Here is a 21,947-nt window from a genome sequence, read left to right as displayed (position 1 = left end):
CACACCCCTGATAAAAGACATTACTTCTCTTCACCTGTTTACAGTTGTTTCACATAATTTTGAGTAATGCACAAAACAAACACAATCTTTTATTATATCAAACTTAAGGAAAGCCTGCTAAATGCATAAATAAAAGGGAAAAAAGAATCAGGCCTTTGTCAGGTAAAGGTTGTAAAGTATGCTCAGGCTATTTTGTTTCTGTCTGGCTTATCATATTGCTTGATGTCTATCCATTCCAAAGAAGTGACGAGAAGTTGAAACTTTTCCCCTAAAGTAACAGGACGTGGAATTCCGACTCGTCATCTTCCTGTGTGGGTTTTACACTTGGCACATGGCCTTCAATTCTTATGTAGTCAGTCTAACATCCCATGAAAGTAAAAATGAATCATTTTGTTGATATTTCGTCTAAACCTTTTAACTGAAAGTGAAACCTGCAATGAAAAACAGAGCTTTCACTTTTTGTGCTTTCACAGAGCCAGACACAGACAGTTAAATGTAGAATGATGTATTTGAATTAAATGATGGTTTTACAGAAGAGTCAGTTATTATGTGGATTTCATACTGGAACTGATTATTAAATGCTGACATTTTAAATGAAAAAATGTTTACACTTTATTTTTTGTCATCAGACCAGGTAATCTCATAGTCGCTGAAGACACTCTTCAACTTCTCTACAGACACGGAATGGTCTGCTTTACCAAATGCCTGAAAATGAAGGGGGGGGGGAATAATATATTACAGAGTGCTTGGTATTTTATTGAACTTTTAATGTCTTTCCAATCAAATTAACTTACAGTTGATTCTCCAAACACCCTTAGTTTTTTCTCTTGGCTGTTGTGCTCTATCTTCCCTCCTCCAAGGCATTTACATTCCATCCCCAAGGCCTCCATAGTTGGACTGACTTTCTCAAATATATGATCTGAAAATAAGGCAAATCATTACTTCAATCAAAAACATACATTCTTGTTTAGTTGCAGGACAAAGCAAAGCACTTAGCAATACATCTAATCCTCTGAAGCCTCCAATATTTGCATTAAACATATAGTATATTAAGGCTGGCAAGTATTAAGCATCTGCCTTGTCAGTGCTGAATTTATGTACGTTCGCAAAGCGCACTAAAACATAATTGTCAATGGTTCAAGATCGACCCTTGCTGCAGAAGCAATGCAGATCATCTGCGTCTTGGTTTGCACGTCTTCTCTGACGCACTTAATTCTCCTCTGCAGCAAACTAGTCAACAACTTACTGTGATACTCTGCACTTTTAGTGCCTCGGACTATGTCTTTATTGACATCGCCATCTTTCACTTTCACTCTGACCAGTATGTACTTAAATGTTCCCTCTGGATCAATCTCCACATCGGGGATTTTCGCCAGAGCGTCTGCCATTGTAAATGTAGCTTTACGCAAGGTACCGGAGATGAGTCTGGGTACAGGTCTACCGACAACAGACAACATGGTGCGCTCTGACACATGGCTTTATTTGGTTTGAGACGACTATTTCCGGTCTTAAAGAGACAGACAACCTGGAAATCCCGCACGCTGGCGACCCCATTCGTATGGCAGCTCGAGGGAACTGTTTTTTTTATTATTACTATTACTATTATTATTTATTATTATTATTTTATTGTACAGCTCTCAAAACCCAGAAATCATGTAGGCAATGTACTTCAGACTACCATCTGTGCGTATTTATCAACCCATTTTATAACAAAGAAGATCAACAACATACTAACCATGACCCATTCATCATCCAGGAAACTTTTTCTTTTATCTTTCTATTTAATATATCATATCCGGTAGCAAGAGAAGATTTTCCGCTGGTGTCTATCAGGAAGTCCAAAGTCAAAGCTTGCGGGGATGTAGTTTTCAAACCTCTCGTGCCTGGATTGTCTCTTTAACCAATAATCCATTCTATTGTCTTTAATTTGAAGCCAAAAAAAAAACTTCACCCCCTCCTCAGGAAGGATCTTCCTCTTTTATCTTGCCAAATAAGACAGTAATGAGACAGTCAATGAGAAAAACATGTTCTGTGGTTCCTGGTGACTTCTTGTCCAGAAATATTGTCGGTTGTTATTAATTGCAATGCATGCAATCAAAATGCAGCAGGTGCTTTATTATTCTATACATATATAGTGGCCTGAAACAGTAGATGTGGTAATATTACCCACATAAACTGATTAAAATTCCTTTGCCCTAGCCCATGTTTCTTAATGCACAATGAATTGCACATCTGTGACGTGGCCTTACGCGAAACCTCCAGTTCACTGTGATGACAGACAAATCTATAAACCGTTTAGCATTTTCTCATCAAAGCTTAGACCAAGTTTCTCCCTTGTGTCTTATTCGGTAATTTGGGAGTTTATATATGTACTTCAGAGGAAAGGGTGGAGGTTAAAAGGTGTCAAGCTATTCAGTGCCTGTGGTCAAAAAGGAAGGATATGAACTGTTGTTTTCAGGAACAGACAGCCAGCAGGCGCCTCTGCTCCTGCATCACACATTTCCCGACACTCATAAAAAATACCAGTGTTTGTTAAATGCCTTGCATTGTTTTTTCCCCATTCGTTTTACTTTGATGAACATATCCTTAGACAGGACATGTCAATCATTTTCTTTACTATAAAATGAATGTCTCAGTCTATGAATGGTCTGTTAGCACACTTTGTACTACTGTTAATATTCATAAACTGGAATGAATCATCATGGACACTCAAGAAGCGACTGGTTCAAATAGCACAATGACACAAAAGTTTTATATAATATTTTTGTGCAGCTCACAGGATATGACAGCTTCCATGACAGTAATTTCCATCACCATTCACATTGCATATAGATAGATAGATAGATAGATAGATAGATAGATAGATAGATAGATAGATAGATAGATAGATAGATAGATAGATGTGGAGTCAGCCTTGCCAAATTGATATGATGTTCTTTTTGTTCATGATGAGCTGTTGTTTACACATCTGTGTGTCCTTGGAGTGTCCAGTGCGGCGGAGCATAGATAAAACAAGGTAAACTGCAATGAAAGACCTCTGGGAGAGGAGAATAGCAGGGACAAATAAATGTAAAAAATCATTTCATTTTAGGGATTCAGAAAATCAGACAATTTAGTCTAAAACCTAATGCTGCCTGTCCCCCAACTCGAGAGAGACCCCTAGTCACCTCCTCCAGACGCGTAACACTGATTGCGGCCTGGGTGGAGATGTTTCTACCCAGTATCAGTATGTGTGCTGAATCTTATCACTTTCTGTACTACACTGTAGTTTAGTGGCAAACTTGGCAAGAAAATAGAAAATTCTACTTAAGTAAGCATACTTTCCAGTGAAACTATTCCTATTGTCACTAATGATTGAAAAAAACCCCAGACAGGTCCAGCAAAAACAAAAGAGAGGGAGTTTTCAAGGACCCCAGTGGGCTGGGCAATCAGTGGTGGGGGTGTGGGGATTTCCGAAACAGATGTAGATAAAAAGGGCACCTCAGCACACAGGGCTCAGAATCATCTCATCCTTAGATGTGCTGAGACTAAATAAGACTAAAAGTTTTCTGGAGGTTATCACGCATAGCACTTAAAATGGTGAGTGCCTATCAATTTAAATACAGTTCTTTTTAATGCAGATTCCTTTATTTTTTGCTGATGGTCAGAGATGTTGGTGTCAACATATCTTAATTTAACTTTTTTACTTGATTTTTTTTTTACAGAAATTTGGAGTATTTCAGACCCATGGATCCTCGTGGACCAGCTTCATCTTTTCTTCCTTGAGTATGTAAATCTAATGCAAACACATTTTCTAGATTTTTTTTTTTCTAGACACGATCATCTTCCTATCACCCTTATTACGCAACCTAATATGTGTCTCTGTCCTCCATCCTCAGTGCTGTGCATGTGGACTAGTGTAGAGAGCTGGTCCTACTACTACTCTGACAAAAAGATGGTTTGGGATGAAGCTAGAGACTGGTGCCGGGAGAACTACACAGACATGGTGGCCATCCAGAACAAGGGGGAGATCAGGCATCTCATTAAATGGCTGCCCAAGAAAGACACCTACTACTGGATTGGGATCCGCAAGATCAATGACACCTGGACATGGGTCGGGACCAACAAGGCTCTGACAGTAGAAGCAACCAACTGGGCAAGGGGTGAACCAAACAACCAAAACAAACATTTAAAAGGAGGTGCTGGTGAGGATTGTGTGGAGATGTACATCCAAAACCGATATGCAGGAAGATGGAACGATGAGAGGTGCACAAAGCTGAAGTATGCTCTGTGCTACACAGGTGAGCAAAAATTAGGGATAGGATATAAGAGTTTTATGTCTTAGTTTTGGCATTCTGTTTCTCACTTTAATTAATAATTATATGTTATGCAAGATTCTTAAAACTACTTTATCTTTTTCCAGCTGCTTGTAAGAATGACTCATGCCACCACGGAGAATGTGTGGAGACCATCAACAGCCACAAGTGTGATTGTTTTACTGGCTTCTACGGAGAAAAGTGTGAGCAAGGTAAGAAAATACACTGATGTTGTGCTTGTTGTAAGTCAGAGTCAGAGCCTGAAATCTAACTGTCTTGCTTTTTTTTGTTGGCAGTTGTTAAGTGCAACAAAGAAGAGGTGACCACCCCAGATAAGGGGAGTGTAAACTGCACTCATAAGTATGGTGACTTCTCCTATGACTCCTCATGTCAGTATTCCTGTGAGGAAGGATACCAGCTGAATATGTCAAGACCCCTGACATGCACTGGCACCGCAAAGTGGTCAGAGCAGCCTCCTACATGTGAACGTGAGTTGAAGTGTATTGCAAAGCTGAGAACAGGCAAACAGCATGACTTTGATTTTAAGTAATCAGTTTCTGAGCAACTAAATTTTATTATCATGATGATGGAGCCTGATGGTCTTGTTGTCCACAGCGGTTCAGTGTCAGGAGCTGTCTCGTCCAGAAAGAGGATCCATAAAGTGCTCCGATCCCCTTGGCCCGTCCAGCTACCAGTCCACCTGTGAGTTCACCTGCAATGAAGGCTATGTTCTCAGTGGTTCCCCCTCTAACACTCTGCGATGTGAAGCATCGGGAAATTGGAATTCCTCAAAGCCGTTTTGTGAAGGTATGCCCATAACATTTTTTTAAAATGTTTTTTGGATTTTATAGTATTCAATACATTGATGCTATTTTGTAATTAAGTCACTTTTTATCAGAGAAAAGACATTCTTTCAATGTCTTCTTCTTTTAAAAAGGCTACTGTTGATATCTTCTGTTCTTCCCTTTATTTTGCAGTGGTCCAGTGCCCTGCTCTCCAGGAGCTAGAGAATGGCGTTGCCAGCTGTGGAGATGATGCAGACATGAGGTTCAGCTACGGAAACACCTGTAGCTTCAGCTGTGCACCTGGCTACCAACTGGTGGGGCCGAGCAGGGTGACATGCACATCAGCAGCTGAGTGGAGTGAGAAGATGCCTCGCTGTGAAGGTGAGGACACTTTAAATCTATTCCGTACACCCTCTAGATAAATAAAAAGAGCTGTCTTCTTTTGTAATTTCGGGACAAACATTTTTTTACTCACTAACTTTTTTCTTCTTTTGTTAGCAATCACTTGCAAGGTTCCAGAGGGAGATGCTCCCCTGATCACCCAGTGCAGCCAGCCTTTGACTGAACTGCGGCCAGACTCCAATTGCAGCTTCAGCTGTGAAGAAGGCTTTGAACTGCAGGGTGCGCAAATCATTCAGTGTTCTGAGGACGGACAGTGGAGCGAAGCCATACCAACCTGCAATGGTATGGAAACATATTTTGACATAAATCTTGCTTGCTTGACACATTTTCACAGTCTATTTGTGCTCCATACTGAGTACAGTAAGTCATCACATTATCATATGGAGCCTGATGGTCTTGTTGTCCACAGTGGTTCAGTGTCAGGAGCTGTCTCATCCAGAAAGAGGATCCATAAAGTGCTCCAATCCCCTTGGTCCGTCCAGCTACCAGTCCACCTGTGAGTTCACCTGCAATGAAGGCTATGTTCTCAGTGGTTCCCCCTCTAACACTCTGCGATGTGAAGCATCAGGAAATTGGAATTCCTCAAAGCCGTTTTGTGAAGGTATGCCCATAACATTTAAAAAAAATGTTTTTTGGATTTTATAGTATTCAATACATTGATGCTATTTTGTAATTAAGTCACTTTTTATCAGAGAAAAGATATTCTTTCAATGTCTTCTTCTTTTAAAAAGGCTACTGTTGATATCTTCTGTTCTTCCCTTTATTTTGCAGTGGTCCAGTGCCCTGCTCTCCAGGAGCTAGAGAATGGTGTTGCCAGCTGTGGAGATGATGCAGACATGAGGTTCAGCTACGGAAACACCTGTAGCTTCAGCTGTGCACCTGGCTACCAACTGGTGGGGCCGAGCAGGGTGACATGCACATCAGCAGCTGAGTGGAGTGAGAAGATGCCTCGCTGTGAAGGTGAGGACACTTTAAATCTATTCCGTACACCCTCTAGATAAATAAAAAGAGCTGTCTTCTTTTGTAATTTCGGGACAAACATTTTTTTACTCACTAACTTTTTTCTTTTTTTGTTAGCAATCACTTGCAAGGTTCCAGAGGGAGATGCTCCCCTGATCACCCAGTGCAGCCAGCCTTTGACTGAACTGCGGCCAGACTCCAATTGCAGCTTCAGCTGTGAAGAAGGCTTTGAACTGCAGGGTGCGAAAATCATTCAGTGTTCTGAGGACGGACAGTGGAGCGAAGCCATACCTACCTGCAATGGTATGGAAACATATTTTGACATAAATCTTGCTTGCTTGACACCTTTTCACAGTCTATTTGTACTCCATACTGAGTACAGTAAGTCATGACATATCATTATCTCTCTAGTATTAGGATGTCCTGCTCCCGAGATTCCAACAAGTGCCAAGATCAACTGCAGGCCCTCCCCATCTTCACCTGCCTCTACTGTGACCCCACATCCACTTGGTATGGTCTGCAGTTTTACATGTGATGAAGGCCATGAGCTGCAAGGTGCTCTCAGTATGGAGTGTGTAAATCCAGGCCAGTGGAGCTCCGTACCACCAACCTGCACAGGTATACACATGTTCCTGTTTCATTTGCACTATTTGTAATATCTATTTTATTTGCATGCGTCAAGGTTTTGAAGTAGTGGCTTAGTGTTACTATAATGAGATCTCCTTTATTAATACATGAGGGTTAATGTCTTTTTTCTTTCTTTTCCTACAGCACTGAGATGTCCGTTGCTGAAGGCTCCTGAAAACGGTCAGATCAACTGCTCAAACAGTGAACCAGTGTACAACTCACAGTGCTACTTCACATGCAATCAAGGCTACTCATTAGATGGACATGAGCTGCTGACCTGTGATACTTATGGCAATTGGACTGGAAAGAATCCCACCTGCCAAGGTAAAAGAAACAAACAAACACAAAAAAAAGATCATATATTAGAAGAAATTAAAACACAATACACATTCGAGTTTGAAAGATCAAATGATTCACAATTTGATAATGTTTCCACAGCTCCAGCTCCTGTTACTGCCATTGCTTCTGCTGTGACAGCAGGGGGCGCCCTCTCATTAAGTGGTGTGCCTTTGGCCATATGGTTACTGAAACGAATGAAGCAGAAAGCCAACAAGTTTGAGCTGAGTAGGTGAGACAAGCAATCATCTCTCTTAAACTATACATCTCCTTTAAAATGAATTGAAGTTTGATGAATTGCAGTGCTAATCATCTTCTTTTTTTTTTTAATAGCAACTCTGACATAACGGCCCCTCAAGAGTTCTTCAAAAACAGCGTTGACAGCCTCATATAGAGCACAATCATATTCTTCAGACAACCAAGAACATTTGTATATATATATGTCTTTAACGTAACATTTTGTATAAACCTTGTTAACAGGAATGGAAAGAGGAAATGTTTTCTTTCCTTGCATTTGTTGTATTATGTTGTGCCGTATATCATGACTGAATTTCATGATTTGTTCTGTAATGTTGTTCAGGCATGTATTTCCTCCCAAGGGGAGATTTATATTGAACATATTGTTCTCCAAACTCACGCGCATGCTGGAAAGATGGCTCTATTCATGTTACTGTAAATCTTACACAATATTCTGGGTGGATTGCCATGTCATTGCAGAACTGTGAATAAGTCCACTATATTGATTTCTGTATTTATGTACTATTTATTTGCATTTTAAATGTTTATTCATATGTCATATTTTAATAAAGCTTTAAACTATAATTTGCTTTAAGTCATTTTATGCATCTTTCAAAAAAAAGAAATAGGTCAGCTGTGCCACTACACTGATACACAGAGGTTCAGGCATCAAGTCCACACCAAAACTGCACTTCCTCAAACAGCCACTTTAGGCTGGCTACAGAACGAGACAGTCTCCAAAGCCTCCATGTTAAAATGTCCAACTTCACAGCAGAAATAAACATGTTTACAGACTGACTCACACTCACCCATTATATTTCCTTAAAGTTCTGTGTAATTAACAGCTTGGTCGCTACAGTTACAGTTTGATCACCTAGGTAAGGCAAGGCAAGGCAAGTTTATTTGTATAGCACAATTCGTACACAAGGCAATTCATAGTGCTTTACAGAGGCAAGGAAAGACATTTGACATTAAGACAAGCAATAGCAATAGAAATAAAAAAATAAAAAGAGAAGAAAATTTAATTAAAAACATCAGAATGTCATTTAAAATCATTGAAATAGCAAATTTGAAAACAATTTAAAACATTAAACGAATCACTGGATTATGATTAAAAATTCTTTAAAAGTTCTTTAAAAGAGCTCAGCCATAAGCACGTGAAAATAGAAAAGTTTTTAACCTGGATTTAAAAGTGCTAAGAGTTGGGGCTGATTTCAGTCCTGCTGGTAGTTTGTTCCACTTGTGAGCAGCATAACTGCTAAATGCTGCTTTACCGTGTCTGGTTTGAACTCTGTGTTCCACTTTCTGACCTGAGTCAGTAGATCTCAGAGCCCTACTGGGTCTATATTCTACTAACATTTCATTTATGTATTGTGGGCCTAAACCATTCAGTGATTTGTAAACTAGTAGCAGAACTTTAAAATCTATTCTGTGGCTAACTGGGAGCCAGTGTAAAGACTTAAGAACTGGGGTGATGTGTTCTGATCTCTTTGTTCTGGTCAAAACTCGAGCTGCTGCGTTCTGAATGAGCTGCAGCTGTTTGATACTTTTTGGGGGGAGTCCAGTCTACTGGAGATGAAAGCATGGATCAGCTTCTCCTGATCTGTTTGGGACATAAAGCCCTTAACTCTGGTTATGTTCTTAAGTTGGTAGAAGGCTGTTTTGGTGACTGATTTTATGTGACTGTTGAAGGTCAGATCTGAGTCTATCAACACGCCAAGGTTTCGGACTTGGTCTCATTCGGTGTCATTCGGCCTGCCTCAGGTCTGCCCATGGCAGTGTACAGAGCCGCATATTCTGAGCTTCAAAACAGCTCTTCAGAAACCTGTGGGTGACGTCATGCATATGTCATTCATTCTTTATACTGTCAGTGGTTCACACACAACACCAACCTGTTCCCACGCCTTTAGTGGGTACTGCAGGACTTAATATGTTTTTACAGATGTCCAAAAAGAACCTTTTTTCAAATACAATACAGACCTCTTGTCTGTTTTTGTGACCTCGGTCACAATGGTTGGGACAAAGATAAGTAGTTGAATAACAGTGAGGGGTACGCGAGGGAGGAAGGACTATACTGCTGCATCGGTTCTACAGACCATCACCATTGTTTGCTTCATCAAAATCTTCTGTGTCAGCACTTCAGTGGCACTTCAGATATCTTACATAAGAGGACAGTGTGGGCACTCATCCATCTCAGTGTAAATGTTTGCTGTTAAAAACTTGAAATTAGAGCATGGCAAGATGCAGAGATGCAGTTTTGGGCGAACTATTTCTTTGTGTGTGCTTCACCTTAATTTGAAATATGTTTTTATTGTTTGTATTTCCTTTTTATAGACTATTTTATGTATTACTAAAAAATCTGCCCCTGACCCCACCTTTACCAGAAACAGGTGGTATTTCCCAAAAGGTCTGTCAATAGGTCAGTCATTCAGTCATCACCTGCATTCATTCTGCACAGTAAACATCCAGGTATTATATGATAATGTTGGACTGAATAGCCTCAGAGAAATATAAAATCCTGACCCTGGTCCCTGCTTGCAGCAAACTAACATTTACTTACTGCTGTGGTATAATGTTTTATGTTTGATACAGTTAGAAAAACAGGATTTGAAATATATTGTTTATATATTGAAATACCAATTTTGGGTAAGTAAGTGGGTTCTTGTAGGTCACTCACTGAAAATGAAGTGGACACTAATCCTGCTACTTGGTGAGTATTATTTTAACACTAAGGTACAATGTATAGTTAATGGTGTCTTCTGAAATATAACAGTATTAATATATAACATTTAAGTTTGGTGTAAAAAAAAAATAACATTTTCATGTCAGATAATTAATTATCAAATCAAAGTTGATCTTTTTTTGTTCAAAAAATATATTAGGTAGCTCTTTGGCTGAGACTGCTTTGGGCTGGACATTTCATCGGTCAGAGTACAAAATGAACTGGACCCAGGCTCGACAGTGGTGTCAGAAAGAGTACACAGATATAGTGGTCATGCGTGACCAGAAAGAGAACGACCACCTGGTTTCAAAGCTGAAAGTAAGAAATAGATCTCCATATTACTGGATTGGAATCACTAAAAAAGATGAAAATGGAACCTGGACTTGGATTAAAAATATGAGCACCTGGATAAGTGAGCATCCATGGGCAGTAGGCGAGCCCAGCAAAAACAGCACTGACTTTTGTGTGGAGATTTATGCGAACACAGGATCAAACCGAGGAAAGTGGAATGATGAGGACTGCAGCAACTCTAAATTCGCTGCTTGTTATAAAGGTATGCAAAGCTGATTATTTTTGTTGTTACAATTTCAAAGGTGCTTAAGGTTGCTGCTGTTTTGGGCTTTTATTTTTAGTTTTTATTTTACAAAACAGTCGTCAGAGAATGATTCAAATTGAACAATACAAATTCAAATATAAATGATTCAAGTTTCTGGTGGCACATATTTCAGCCCATATCTTTTTCTTAACAGCTCAATGTAATGCAACATCATGTGGTCAAGGAAGATGCCAGGAGATCATAGAAAACATAACCTGCCACTGTGACCCTGGCTTTAAGGGAGACAGGTGCCAAACAGGTGAGGAAAGAGCTCTTTGAAGTTAGGTCACCAATAATTAACATAGGTACTGTTTATTTAAAAGTTCAGTGTGTAGGATTTAGTGTTATTCCACTATGGTTATAGATTATATAGGTTTATAGGTTATAGATTGGAACCAACTGGATACTTTATCCTTACTTTCCAAGCATGAAAGGTGGCTGTGAAGCTTGCAAAAAATGTGAAAAGGCCACTCTGGAGCCACTGGTTAGATTGTCCTATTTTAGCTAGTGTAGAAATATGGTGGTGGAAACACCACACACATGGACATGATGGACTCTGTAGAAGAATAAATATCATATTCAATTTCTGCGATACTCTGCAATGTGGCTGTTAACCAGAGACCAGTTCATTATCACCCAACTCTTACTAACTTTACAAATTTTGGTCACATTTCAACTGCAGCAGGCAGCTGTTTTTAGTAAAAAAAAAAAAAAAAATGAATACAAAAAAAAGGTCCATATTATATTATTGTATAATATGGAGTTTTTTTAATCTTATAATATTGTACACCACCTGACCAGTCCATAGTAGAGCGTTTAGGGCTAAAGAGATAGATGTTTCCCTTAAGAGTTGGTGGAGAATAATAGAGCGGACGGCATCAGGTGAACTATTCTTGCTCCATGCTAGATGTGTAAATAGGGAACTTTTTGCTAACATGTTTTCCATGTGAGCTTAAATGGTAATAATAAGATCAACAAGATGTTGTCCTATGGTGCAGGCACCAGTACAACCTCTTGTTCCCTGGAACTTTTATTTGTTCCAGACCATTTCTCTCCAAGTGTTCTGTAGAATTTCTTCTGCAGAGTCATGGAATTTATTTTTAACAATGACTTGTTAATATGGTCATCATTAACCCAGCATCTGTTTCCTCTGTTTCCTGAGTCCAGGCTGAGGATCACATCTAAAATACTGATAATATGGATGATGAAAATAGTTGAATCAGCTCTAAAAAAAAGAAAGAAAAAAAGGCATGTTTTTACAATTGAAAGCTAGTGTATGTTACATAACTGTATGCCTGGTAAACTTTAACCTTTTGTGCCTTTAGCTGTAGGATGCCCCCCTCTGTCTCAGCCTGATAATGGATCTCTTAGCTGTTCGGAAGGAAACTACACATTCAACTCAACCTGTCGATATAAATGCCACTCAGGATTCCTGATGATAGGCTTCTCGACTGTTACTTGTGGGGCCAAGGGGGCCTGGAGTGGCCCAAGACCTGCATGTGCAAGTATGTGTATGAAGTTATGTAAAAGTTTAAAATGTATTTTAAATAAAGAATAAAAGAATCAAAACTAACAATGACCATTCATCTTACTGGCTGTGTTGTTTTTATGCAAAAGTGATTCTGCTTCTGATGGATTTTATGAGTTTCTATTACAATGGGCAATAATAGTTGTTGCGTTGGTAACTTTTATTTTCCCAGGCTATAAACAGGCTCTTGCAGCTATAGCTGGGTGTGGAGCCCTCTCTGCCTTCTGTTGCATCTGTTTTTGCTGGATGAAGCACAAAAAACGTGAGTGTTTCTCAATTTCTCACTTCATAGAAATAGCAATGCAATCCAATGTTATTGCAACAGACCTCAATAGTAAACTGTTTGTCTGTTAATTTCTTACAGGAAAGAAACTTGCCCAAGTCAGGTCAGTGTTGAAATGCACTTCAAAGCAACTCCACCCATTTGTGCACACATTCAATATTTCAAAAAGTTAATTTACTAAAATGTTTAGTTTATTGCTGTTTAAAATGATATTGCTTCTGTTACTTAAAATGCTAAAATGTGTAAAATGCTGTGACTGAGATTTGGTTTAAGTAAATTATGTGTGTCAAATCAAGTGTCCTTTTAATGTCAATCTACTTATCCTTCATAGGGAGCCTGAAGAAGTGAGAAGTCCATCCAGTGAGGCACAGGGATGAAGGACAACTGGAACCTCATTTATGTCTCTTAATTGCTGTTACTTATATTAATTTTACTAGATTTGTAAACATTAACATTAACAGGCAGAGTGCCAGGATAATCAGTTAGCTAAGTGTTTTGTCTACTGTATGTTAAAGCTTAACTTGAAAATACTGCATGGACATACAGCGGATATTGTATGTGTTTGTATGTGATGATTTATTATCAAGTCATAAACTCAACATTTCTTAAATAACATTAGAGCTGCATTTCTGTTATATCTGTGTATCTATCATATCTTTGTTAAAGAAAATAATAATTAAATACATTTTCATGAGTACTAGTATGTGTCTGTTCTGTATATGTGTTTGTAGGTGTGTCTGTGTGTGAATGTTCCCAGGGTGTCATGGGTGGTAGATTGGTGTCCTTCCTGAAAGGAAGTTACAGCAAAAGTGATATTACAAAATTGGTCATTGACTCATCCTCTAAGGGACCATTAATTCTGTTTTTGTCACTGATCGTCAGCAAAGCAGAGTAAATGCATCAACACAAAGGAGAAACTGAGGATAGATCGAATGGTAAGACCTGTGAAATAACAACTGAAGTGCTGTACATTCATATGCATCTGCATTCATATATTTCTGACTCAAGTGAAATCATGAGGGGAGGAAAAAAAACATTTTTTTCTTTCAGATGTTTGAAGAATCTTTTGATACTAGACAAAGCCTGCATCGCAGGGTGATTATAGCTGCATTCATTTTATTTGTCCAAGGTAGGTCTGAACAATTTTCTAGGCACCAAACTCAAATTTGTTTTCTTGTTTCACCAATTAAATTTTGTCTCATGATTCATATACCTAAACTTAGACCTGAGCAGCAGAGGAGGAGCACAAGCATGGACCTACAGCTACAGCACCAGTCCAAAAAGATGGCATGAAGCCAAAAAGTTGTGCCAGGACCGCTCTGCAGAGATGGTGGTCATCCAGAACCAGGAGGAGACTGTTTTCCTCAACAATCTGCTGCCATTTAACCAAAGATATTACTGGATAGGCATTCGCAAACAAGGTGAAGACTGGATCTGGGATCGAACTAATGAGAAGGTGCCTGAAGAGGCTCAGAATTGGGCATTAAATGAGCCAGATGATGGAGCTGGTCAGGACTGTGTGGAGATTTATATTAAGAGGGCGGATGACACGGATAAGTGGAACAATGATAACTGTCGTAAGAGGAAGGGAACCATCTGCTATACTGGTAAAATACTCTTTATTTTGTTTGATTGTTTGATGGATGGACTTTTACTGAGTTGTGTAGACTTATGTGACATCTCTCTCTATGCATGTAGCATCTTGTATGCAGGATTCCTGCAGTGCTCATGCAGACTGTGTGGAGACCATTGGGAACTATACCTGCCAGTGCTATCCTGGTTTCCAAGGGTCGCGCTGTGAAGAGGGTAAGCAAACATTGTTAAAGCATATTTAACCCAGCCATGACCTGTAATCTGTTATATAACAACTTTTTTTTTTCTTCAGCAATCGCATGCGAACCCTTGCTGGATCCAGAACAAGGTTATCACTACTGCCACGCTGACCCCTACGGGCCCAATCATTTCAACTCTTCCTGCCTTTTCAACTGTGAACTTGGCTTTCAATTGGTAGGCGTACCTCAACTTCTATGCCAAGCCAGCGGTCACTGGAACAACCCTGTTCCTCTGTGTCAAGGTATGGCAATTGTGTAACAGCAAGGTTCAAAATACTGTTACTTGATATTTCAGAGTTACAAGAAAAACATTTCTCTCTGCCTGTCTTAGCTGAACAGTGTCCAGTTCTGAATCACACCAGCATCAGTGCGGGTAGTATGACCTGCACCCACCCCATTGCACCGTACAGCTACAACTCCACCTGTGAGGTCAGATGTGATGAAGGCTATGAGCCCAGTGGACAAGACCAAATACGTTGCGACCACACAGGCCAGTGGACAGCCAGTGTACCATCATGCACAAGTAAAGTGATTGTCATTACCTTTGACAGACTCGGGTAAAAATGGAATAATTGAATAATAATAATGTCTATTTTCTCCGAATGCCTATCTGAATATTATTTGTTAAATGATCTCACTTTTCGTTTATTCCCTTTTTATCATCCTTGTCCTTTTTAATAGTTTGACACATTTTACTCATACGTAGCTGCCCTCAAATGTCTAGTCACATTCTGTCTAGACAGTACAACAGAACAGATTCAGGTCACAACTGTTATCACTTGACCTAACACTCATTTTCACTTTCATTGGAAAAACAACATTGTCATTTAATGTGGGTGGTCAGCTACTGTTTCCTGTAAATGACTGACTGCAAATTATGTCAGCATGCTTATTCATACCCTTTAGCTCATGCTCACGTTATGTTTATATACGGGGAGTATACAATACACAGTCGGTCAAACTGAACACTATGTCTGATTGATATCTATATCCCCCTACAGTGCAAAAGTGCTCCCCCATTTTGTTTCCTGTTACGGGCAACATGAAATGTGTGGACATTCTGGAGCCTTTCTCCTTTGGCTCACGGTGTAACTTCACCTGTCAGGAAGGTTACTACCTGACTGGAGACAACACACTTACCTGTCTGGCCTCGAAACAATGGAGCAAACCTACACCCACATGCACAGGTGGGTCACAGAAATTGTGTCAAGGTTCCCTGTAAACAACACAAGCTTTGTGAAAATACACAACATTGTACCCTGCTCTGATGAGAAAGTGTTTTTCTTTTTCTCCAGTGGTGCAGTGCAACAGTTTAAAGGCTCCCCTCAATGCCTCTATTCAATGCCAGGACCCTATAGGAGTATACAGTTATGGCTCAATATGCACCGTGCAGTGTGAAGAAGGATTTGATCTGATTGGCACAAACAGGACAAAATGTTCCTCACATGGCAACTGGACTCATGCACTTCCTGTTTGCCAAGGTACAATGTGACCACAGAAGTGCTTACTTAGTGTAATATGAAATCAGAATCAGAAATGATACTGCTCCTTTAAACTAGATTAAAGAGTCACCTCTGTTCCTATTTTGTATGTGTAATATGTTTTAATTAGTTTCTCTTTGGTCTCTACATTTCCTCCAGCTAAGAAGTGTGATCCATTAAATCTTCCTCATGGATCCATATCCTGTTCTGACCCAAATGGTTCCTTCAGTTTTGGTTCTCGGTGCACGGCAACCTGTGACAAAGGCTTTCTGTTGAATGGGACATCCAACACTGAGTGCAATTCCCTGGGCATATGGAGTCCAGATATACCACATTGCTTGGGTAAAAACAAAAAAATAAAATATCTGTATCATAATCTGTTTATCACTTTATCACATTAAGTCCTAAAGGTCTTGCTGATGTCTCCCTCTCTGTGTTCTCCTCCAGTTAAACGATGTCACACTCTGAACCCTCCGTCTCATGGCTCCTTGCTCTGTTCTAATCCCCATGAAGAGTTTAGTTTTGGTTCCTGGTGCAACATAACATGTGATGACGGCTTTGTATTGAATGGGACTACTGACACAAAGTGCACCTCTGTGGGCACATGGAGCACAGACATGCCTTGTTGCTTAGGTAAAAAAAAAAGAAGAAGAAAGAAAGAATATATGTGTTATTATCTGTTGTTTGGAGTCACCATAGGAATATTTTAGGTGGATGGACTTGTTTACCATGTAAAGCACTTATTGGTTTCTCCTTCTCCTTGTTCCCCTCCAGCCAAGAGATGTTCCACTCTGAGCTCTCCATCTCATGGCTCCTTATCCTGCTCTCATCCCAATGAAGAGTTCAGTTTTGGTTCTCACTGCAATGTAACATGTGAGGAGGGTTTTGTCCTTGATGGAACGGCAGACACAGAATGCACTTCCTTGGGCAAGTGGAGTGCAGACATGCCACATTGCCTAGGTAAAACCATTACAGATGTCTTTATTATGTGTGCTGAAGACCTATGCCCCTGATACTACTTAACTTCATAAAGCTCTAAAATATCTTGTTGGTCTCTTCTTCTGTCTGTTTTACTTACAGCTATGAAATGTCCCACTCTGAACTCTCCGTCTCATGGCTCCTTATCCTGCTCTCATCCCCATGAAAAGTTCAGTTTTGGTTCTCGGTGCACATCAACCTGTGAGGAGGGTTTTGTCCTAAATGGGACGGCAGACACTGAGTGCACCTCTCTGGGCACATGGAGTCGAGATGTACCACATTGCTTGGGTAAAAACAAAAAAATAAAATATCTGTATCATAATCTGTTCATCACTTTATCACATTAAGTCCTAAATGTCTTGCTGATGTCTCCCTCTCTGTGTTCTCCTCCAGCTAAACGATGTCACACTCTGAACCCTCCGTCTCATGGCTCCTTGCTCTGCTCTAATCCCCATGAAGAGTTTAGTTTTGGTTCCTGGTGCAACATAACATGTGATGACGGCTTTGTATTGAATGGGACTACTGACACAAAGTGCACCTCTGTGGGCACATGGAGCACAGACATGCCTTGTTGCTTAGGTAAAAAAAAAAGAAGAAGAAAGAAAGAATATATGTGTTATTATCTGTTGTTTGGAGTCACCATAGGAATATTTTAGGTGGATGGACTTGTTTACCATGTAAAGCACTTATTGGTTTCTCCTTCTCCTTGTTCCCCTCCAGCCAAGAGATGTTCCACTCTGAGCTCTCCATCTCATGGCTCCTTATACTGCTCTCATTCCAATAAAGAGTTTAGTTTTGGTTCTCACTGCAATGTAACATGTGAGGAGGGTTTTGTCCTTGATGGAACGGCAGACACAGAATGCACTTCCTTGGGCAAGTGGAGTGCAGACATGCCACATTGCCTAGGTAAAACCATTACAGATGTCTTTATTATGTGTGCTGAAGACCTATGCCCCTGATACTACTTAACTTCATAAAGCTCTAAAATATCTTGTTGGTCTCTTCTTCTGTCTGTTTTACTTACAGCTATGAAATGTCCCACTCTGAACTCTCCGTCTCATGGCTCCTTATCCTGCTCTCATCCCCATGAAAAGTTCAGTTTTGGTTCTCGGTGCACATCAACCTGTGAGGAGGGTTTTGTCCTAAATGGGACGGCAGACACTGAGTGCACCTCTCTGGGCACATGGAGTCGAGATGTACCACATTGCTTGGGTAAAAACAAAAAAATAAAATATCTGTATCATAATCTGTTCATCACTTTATCACATTAAGTCCTAAATGTCTTGCTGATGTCTCCCTCTCTGTGTTCTCCTCCAGCTAAACGATGTCACACTCTGAACCCTCCGTCTCATGGCTCCTTGCTCTGCTCTAATCCCTATGAAGAGTTTAGTTTTGGTTCCTGGTGCAACATAACATGTGATGACGGCTTTGTATTGAATGGGACTACTGACACAGAGTGCACCTCTGTGGGCACATGGAGCACAGACATGCCTCGTTGCTTAGGTAAAAATCTGTTATCTGTTGTTTGGAGTCAACATAGGAATATTTTAGGTGGCTTGACTTTATGTGTTTACCATGTAAAACACTTATTGGTTTCTCTTTCTCCTTGTTCCCCTCCAGCCAAGAGATGTTCCACTCTGAGCTCTCTGTCTCATGGCTCCTTATACTGCTCTCATCCCAATGAAAAGTTCAGTTTTGGTTCTCACTGCAATGTAACATGTGAGGAGGGTTTTGTCCTGGATGGAACGGCAGACACAGAATGCACTTCCTTGGGCAAGTGGAGTTCAGACATGCCACATTGCCTAGGTAAAACAATTACAGATATGTGCTGATTGTAATTCATAGAAGACCTATGCCCCTGATACCACTTTACTGCATAAAGCTCTAAAATATCTTGTTGGTCTTTTCTTCTGTCTGTTTTACTTACAGCTATGAAATGTCCCACTCTGAACTCTCCGTCTCATGGCTCCTTATCCTGCTCTCATCCGCATGAAAAGTTCAGTTTTGGTTCTCGGTGCACATCAACCTGTAAGGAGGGTTTTGTCCTAAATGGGACGGCAGACACTGAGTGCACCTCTCTGGGCACATGGAGCAGAGAAATACCCCACTGTCTGGGTAATAAATCATAATATGAGACAGCTGTGTTTGGCATATATTCCCTACTACTGCTTATACCTTACTGTACATTTATGATGAAGTATGTGGGTTTCCATGTGTCCACAATCTTGTCTTGTCTTTAATCACTGGTCTTAAAGGAAATACCCCTATATGCCACTTTGTTTCAGAAGATGAGGATTATTTGAGCTGAAGCTCATGGTCATATTTTTGTTCAATGTCATCTACAGCACGCCAATGCCCCCTCCTGGTGAAGGCTCCACAACATGGGAGGATGAACTGCATCCATCCATACTCCCATTTCAGTTATAGCTCCCACTGTGACTTTGATTGTAATGAGGGTTTCTGGCTGAGAGGAGCATCAGTTATCACATGCAACAACTCAGGCCTCTGGAGTCAGGAACTACCTACCTGCCAGCGTGAGTGCCCAGCATTATTTCAGACTTATTAGTTTTATTTTGCTGTTCTGGTATTCAATTAGCCTATCCAATGTAAGCAGCCTAATTTAAATGTCTGCCCTTCCCACATCTTAGCCGTACAGTGTGAGGCCATTCGTGCCTTGCCCCTTCACCTGTCTCTGAACTGCTCCCATCCTCTGGGTAACTTCACCTTTGGCTCCCAGTGTCTTTTTATCTGTAAAGAGGGATTCTCCCTGAATGGCAAAGAGGCACTGTCCTGCTCCTCCACTGGGTTCTGGAGTCACAGTGTGCCTAACTGCACAGGTAAATTGTCTTTTGTTCCCATATAAACATGCTTTTAATAGGGACATAAATGTGTGTAGCAAATTTCATAGCAATCTATCCAATCATTTTTAAGGCTTTTCTCTAAAAGTCACAAATATGAACCTGTTGGTGGCGCTAAAGGAGTAGAAAAGAAAAAAATCGATTGGCGGATACATCGTCTAGGAACCATGAATGTCTGTACCAAATGCAGATGTTTGTGGCAATCCATCAAGGATTGCATGGACGAATGTAAATAGTCATGATAATTAATCTGTTGAGAATAAAACAAAAAAAATGGTATGTATGTATTTACTGTAAACTTTATGTGTTCCAGTAGAAGGTATGCCGTTGGGGACTGCCATGCTGATGTATACAGGTATAGGAGCAGCTGCTGTTGCTGTGCCACTTGCCCTGATAGGACTGGGTTTTTTGATAATGATGCTATTAAAGAAAAAAGGTGAGACCTAATGTAATGATGATGTATAGTGTCACACACACACACACACACACACACACACAGTACTAGATTAATATAATTAATAATTAATTAACTTATTTCTGATCTTTGCAGGAAAAACAATCATATCTGATGCACCAGCATGGGCAGAAATGGAGAATCCAGCGTTTGAATTTTGATTATCTGAGACTTAATTTTGCAGCAAAACATTTCATATTCTATGTATATTCTGCAACCGATTATTACATGCAACTTAGTCGTAGTTATTGTATGATACTGGTACCAAATGATTACAGTGGAATTAGAGCTTCAACTGTGATTTCAACTTCCAATCAGATTTTCAGAATCCAAATCATGATCCACAATTCAGTTTAATAGTTTGTGTGCAGCTGTGATTTGTGTCCTGCTATGTATATTTCTTAACTGTCAATAAACTATCAACAATTCTTGTGTAATCCCCTTTTATTTCACCCAAACACACACATTAAGCATGGGATCAGTGCTGGCATTCTGTCAACAATGTCCGGTTTCATTTGGTGCAGTAAGGGGTGTCTTGCTGGTGCCCTCCTAGCAGCTCAGTTTACCCACATTTGACCTCCCCCATAGATATACATATACATACATAAATACTGTGGGGTCAATGGGGAAGTGGCAGAAAACGTCTGAGACTGCCAAACTGCCAGAAAGTGTCAGTTTAGCACATTTAGTGGCCAGAAAGCTCCTGCCACCAAGTGGTGAGGAGGTGATCTATTATCAGTGTGTCACACTGTGATCCCACATTGAGGAGAAATGCACAGACCATATCGAATTTAATGGTCTGAACTAAGAATCATGGTGTTGAAAAGATGGCATATATGGAATTATATATATTTTGTACTCCAATGTCTAAGTATAAAATGTTGTGTCTCTATACTGTATGGCTGTATCTATTGTATAGAATCGTCCCTGTGTATCCGTGCCAACAGTATACCCCCAGTCTTTATGTGCTGCAAATGGCCAATGGAGTACCTTCAGCAAAGCGTGTGCATCTGTCTTGGCGCTGCAACAGCATGAAGCCAATTATAGCGGTTAAAAGACAGAGGGTTTGTGGCCTGTGGTTGGCATGGAGGGTGCAATAAATAACCGAACTGTTGACAGGAAACGGTTTGGCTACCGTCAGAATAATAATGAGGTTATTGCTACCTGCTGTGACCGTATGATCACGGTTTGATTATTTTTCTCATCCCACCTACTGCTGCTGCTGGCAACCATATATGCGTGCCAACTGAGCACAGATAGCGCATGAGAAGGGAAAAAGGCCCCGCAGGTGACCACCTTGGCTTCCTTCCCTGATATTTAAGTCTGGCTTTTCTCCCTTCATCTACCTCTAAAGATACAAGGAAATGCATTATGATACTTTAGTCCCTACAACAAAGAGTGTTGTTCCTCCTAACACATGAGCATGCACACATGCGCATGCCAGCAGACACTTAGAGCAGATACAGACACAGATACAAAAGCAGACTCAAAGAAACACACACTCAGTATACTCTGCTGCACACTTCTTTAGCTCTGGTTGGCAGTAGCATACCACGGTGACAGACAGTTAGATT

General features: G+C 40.3%; 3 protein-coding genes across 3 annotated transcripts; 2 read left to right on the top strand and 1 right to left on the bottom strand.

The window, feature by feature from the left end:
• Window positions 1–489: 489 nt before the first annotated feature.
• Window positions 490–1,486, bottom strand: si:dkey-51e6.1. The gene is made up of 3 exons (XM_010730236.3): window positions 1,247–1,486; window positions 795–919; window positions 490–705 (listed from the first exon to the last, which is right to left on the bottom strand). Exons 1-3 carry the CDS (start codon window positions 1,455–1,457, stop codon window positions 613–615), a joined length of 429 nt encoding a protein of 142 aa, XP_010728538.2. The 5' UTR covers window positions 1,458–1,486; the 3' UTR covers window positions 490–612.
• Window positions 1,487–3,472: 1,986 nt separating this feature from the next.
• sele (selectin E) lies at window positions 3,473–20,801 on the top strand. The gene is made up of 37 exons (XM_027290246.1): window positions 3,473–3,579; window positions 3,705–3,765; window positions 3,879–4,280; window positions 4,403–4,507; window positions 4,592–4,783; window positions 4,911–5,102; window positions 5,273–5,461; window positions 5,579–5,764; window positions 5,892–6,083; window positions 6,254–6,442; window positions 6,560–6,745; window positions 6,854–7,060; window positions 7,214–7,393; window positions 7,508–7,637; window positions 7,739–7,781; window positions 13,649–13,705; window positions 13,821–13,899; window positions 13,994–14,377; window positions 14,469–14,576; window positions 14,656–14,844; window positions 14,934–15,125; window positions 15,604–15,789; window positions 15,898–16,083; window positions 16,243–16,425; window positions 16,531–16,716; window positions 16,858–17,043; window positions 17,164–17,349; window positions 17,455–17,640; window positions 17,782–17,967; window positions 18,088–18,273; window positions 18,379–18,564; window positions 18,682–18,867; window positions 18,991–19,176; window positions 19,407–19,595; window positions 19,710–19,898; window positions 20,233–20,355; window positions 20,470–20,801. The coding sequence occupies exons 1-37, from the start codon at window positions 3,577–3,579 to the stop codon at window positions 20,532–20,534; spliced, it is 6,261 nt and encodes a 2,086-aa protein (XP_027146047.1). The 5' UTR covers window positions 3,473–3,576; the 3' UTR covers window positions 20,535–20,801.
• LOC104918461 (L-selectin) lies at window positions 9,559–13,467 on the top strand. Its single transcript, XM_010730232.3, has 7 exons — window positions 9,559–10,352; window positions 10,525–10,917; window positions 11,114–11,218; window positions 12,285–12,464; window positions 12,660–12,749; window positions 12,852–12,873; window positions 13,102–13,467. Exons 1-7 carry the CDS (start codon window positions 10,325–10,327, stop codon window positions 13,145–13,147), a joined length of 864 nt encoding a protein of 287 aa, XP_010728534.3. The 5' UTR covers window positions 9,559–10,324; the 3' UTR covers window positions 13,148–13,467.
• Window positions 20,802–21,947: the final 1,146 nt, after the last annotated feature.

The sequence above is a fragment of the Larimichthys crocea genome, chromosome XVII (assembly GCF_000972845.2).
Source record: "Larimichthys crocea isolate SSNF chromosome XVII, L_crocea_2.0, whole genome shotgun sequence".
In the NCBI taxonomy this organism is placed as follows: Eukaryota; Metazoa; Chordata; class Actinopteri; family Sciaenidae; genus Larimichthys; species Larimichthys crocea.
This window is presented reverse-complemented; position numbering and strand designations above follow the sequence as displayed.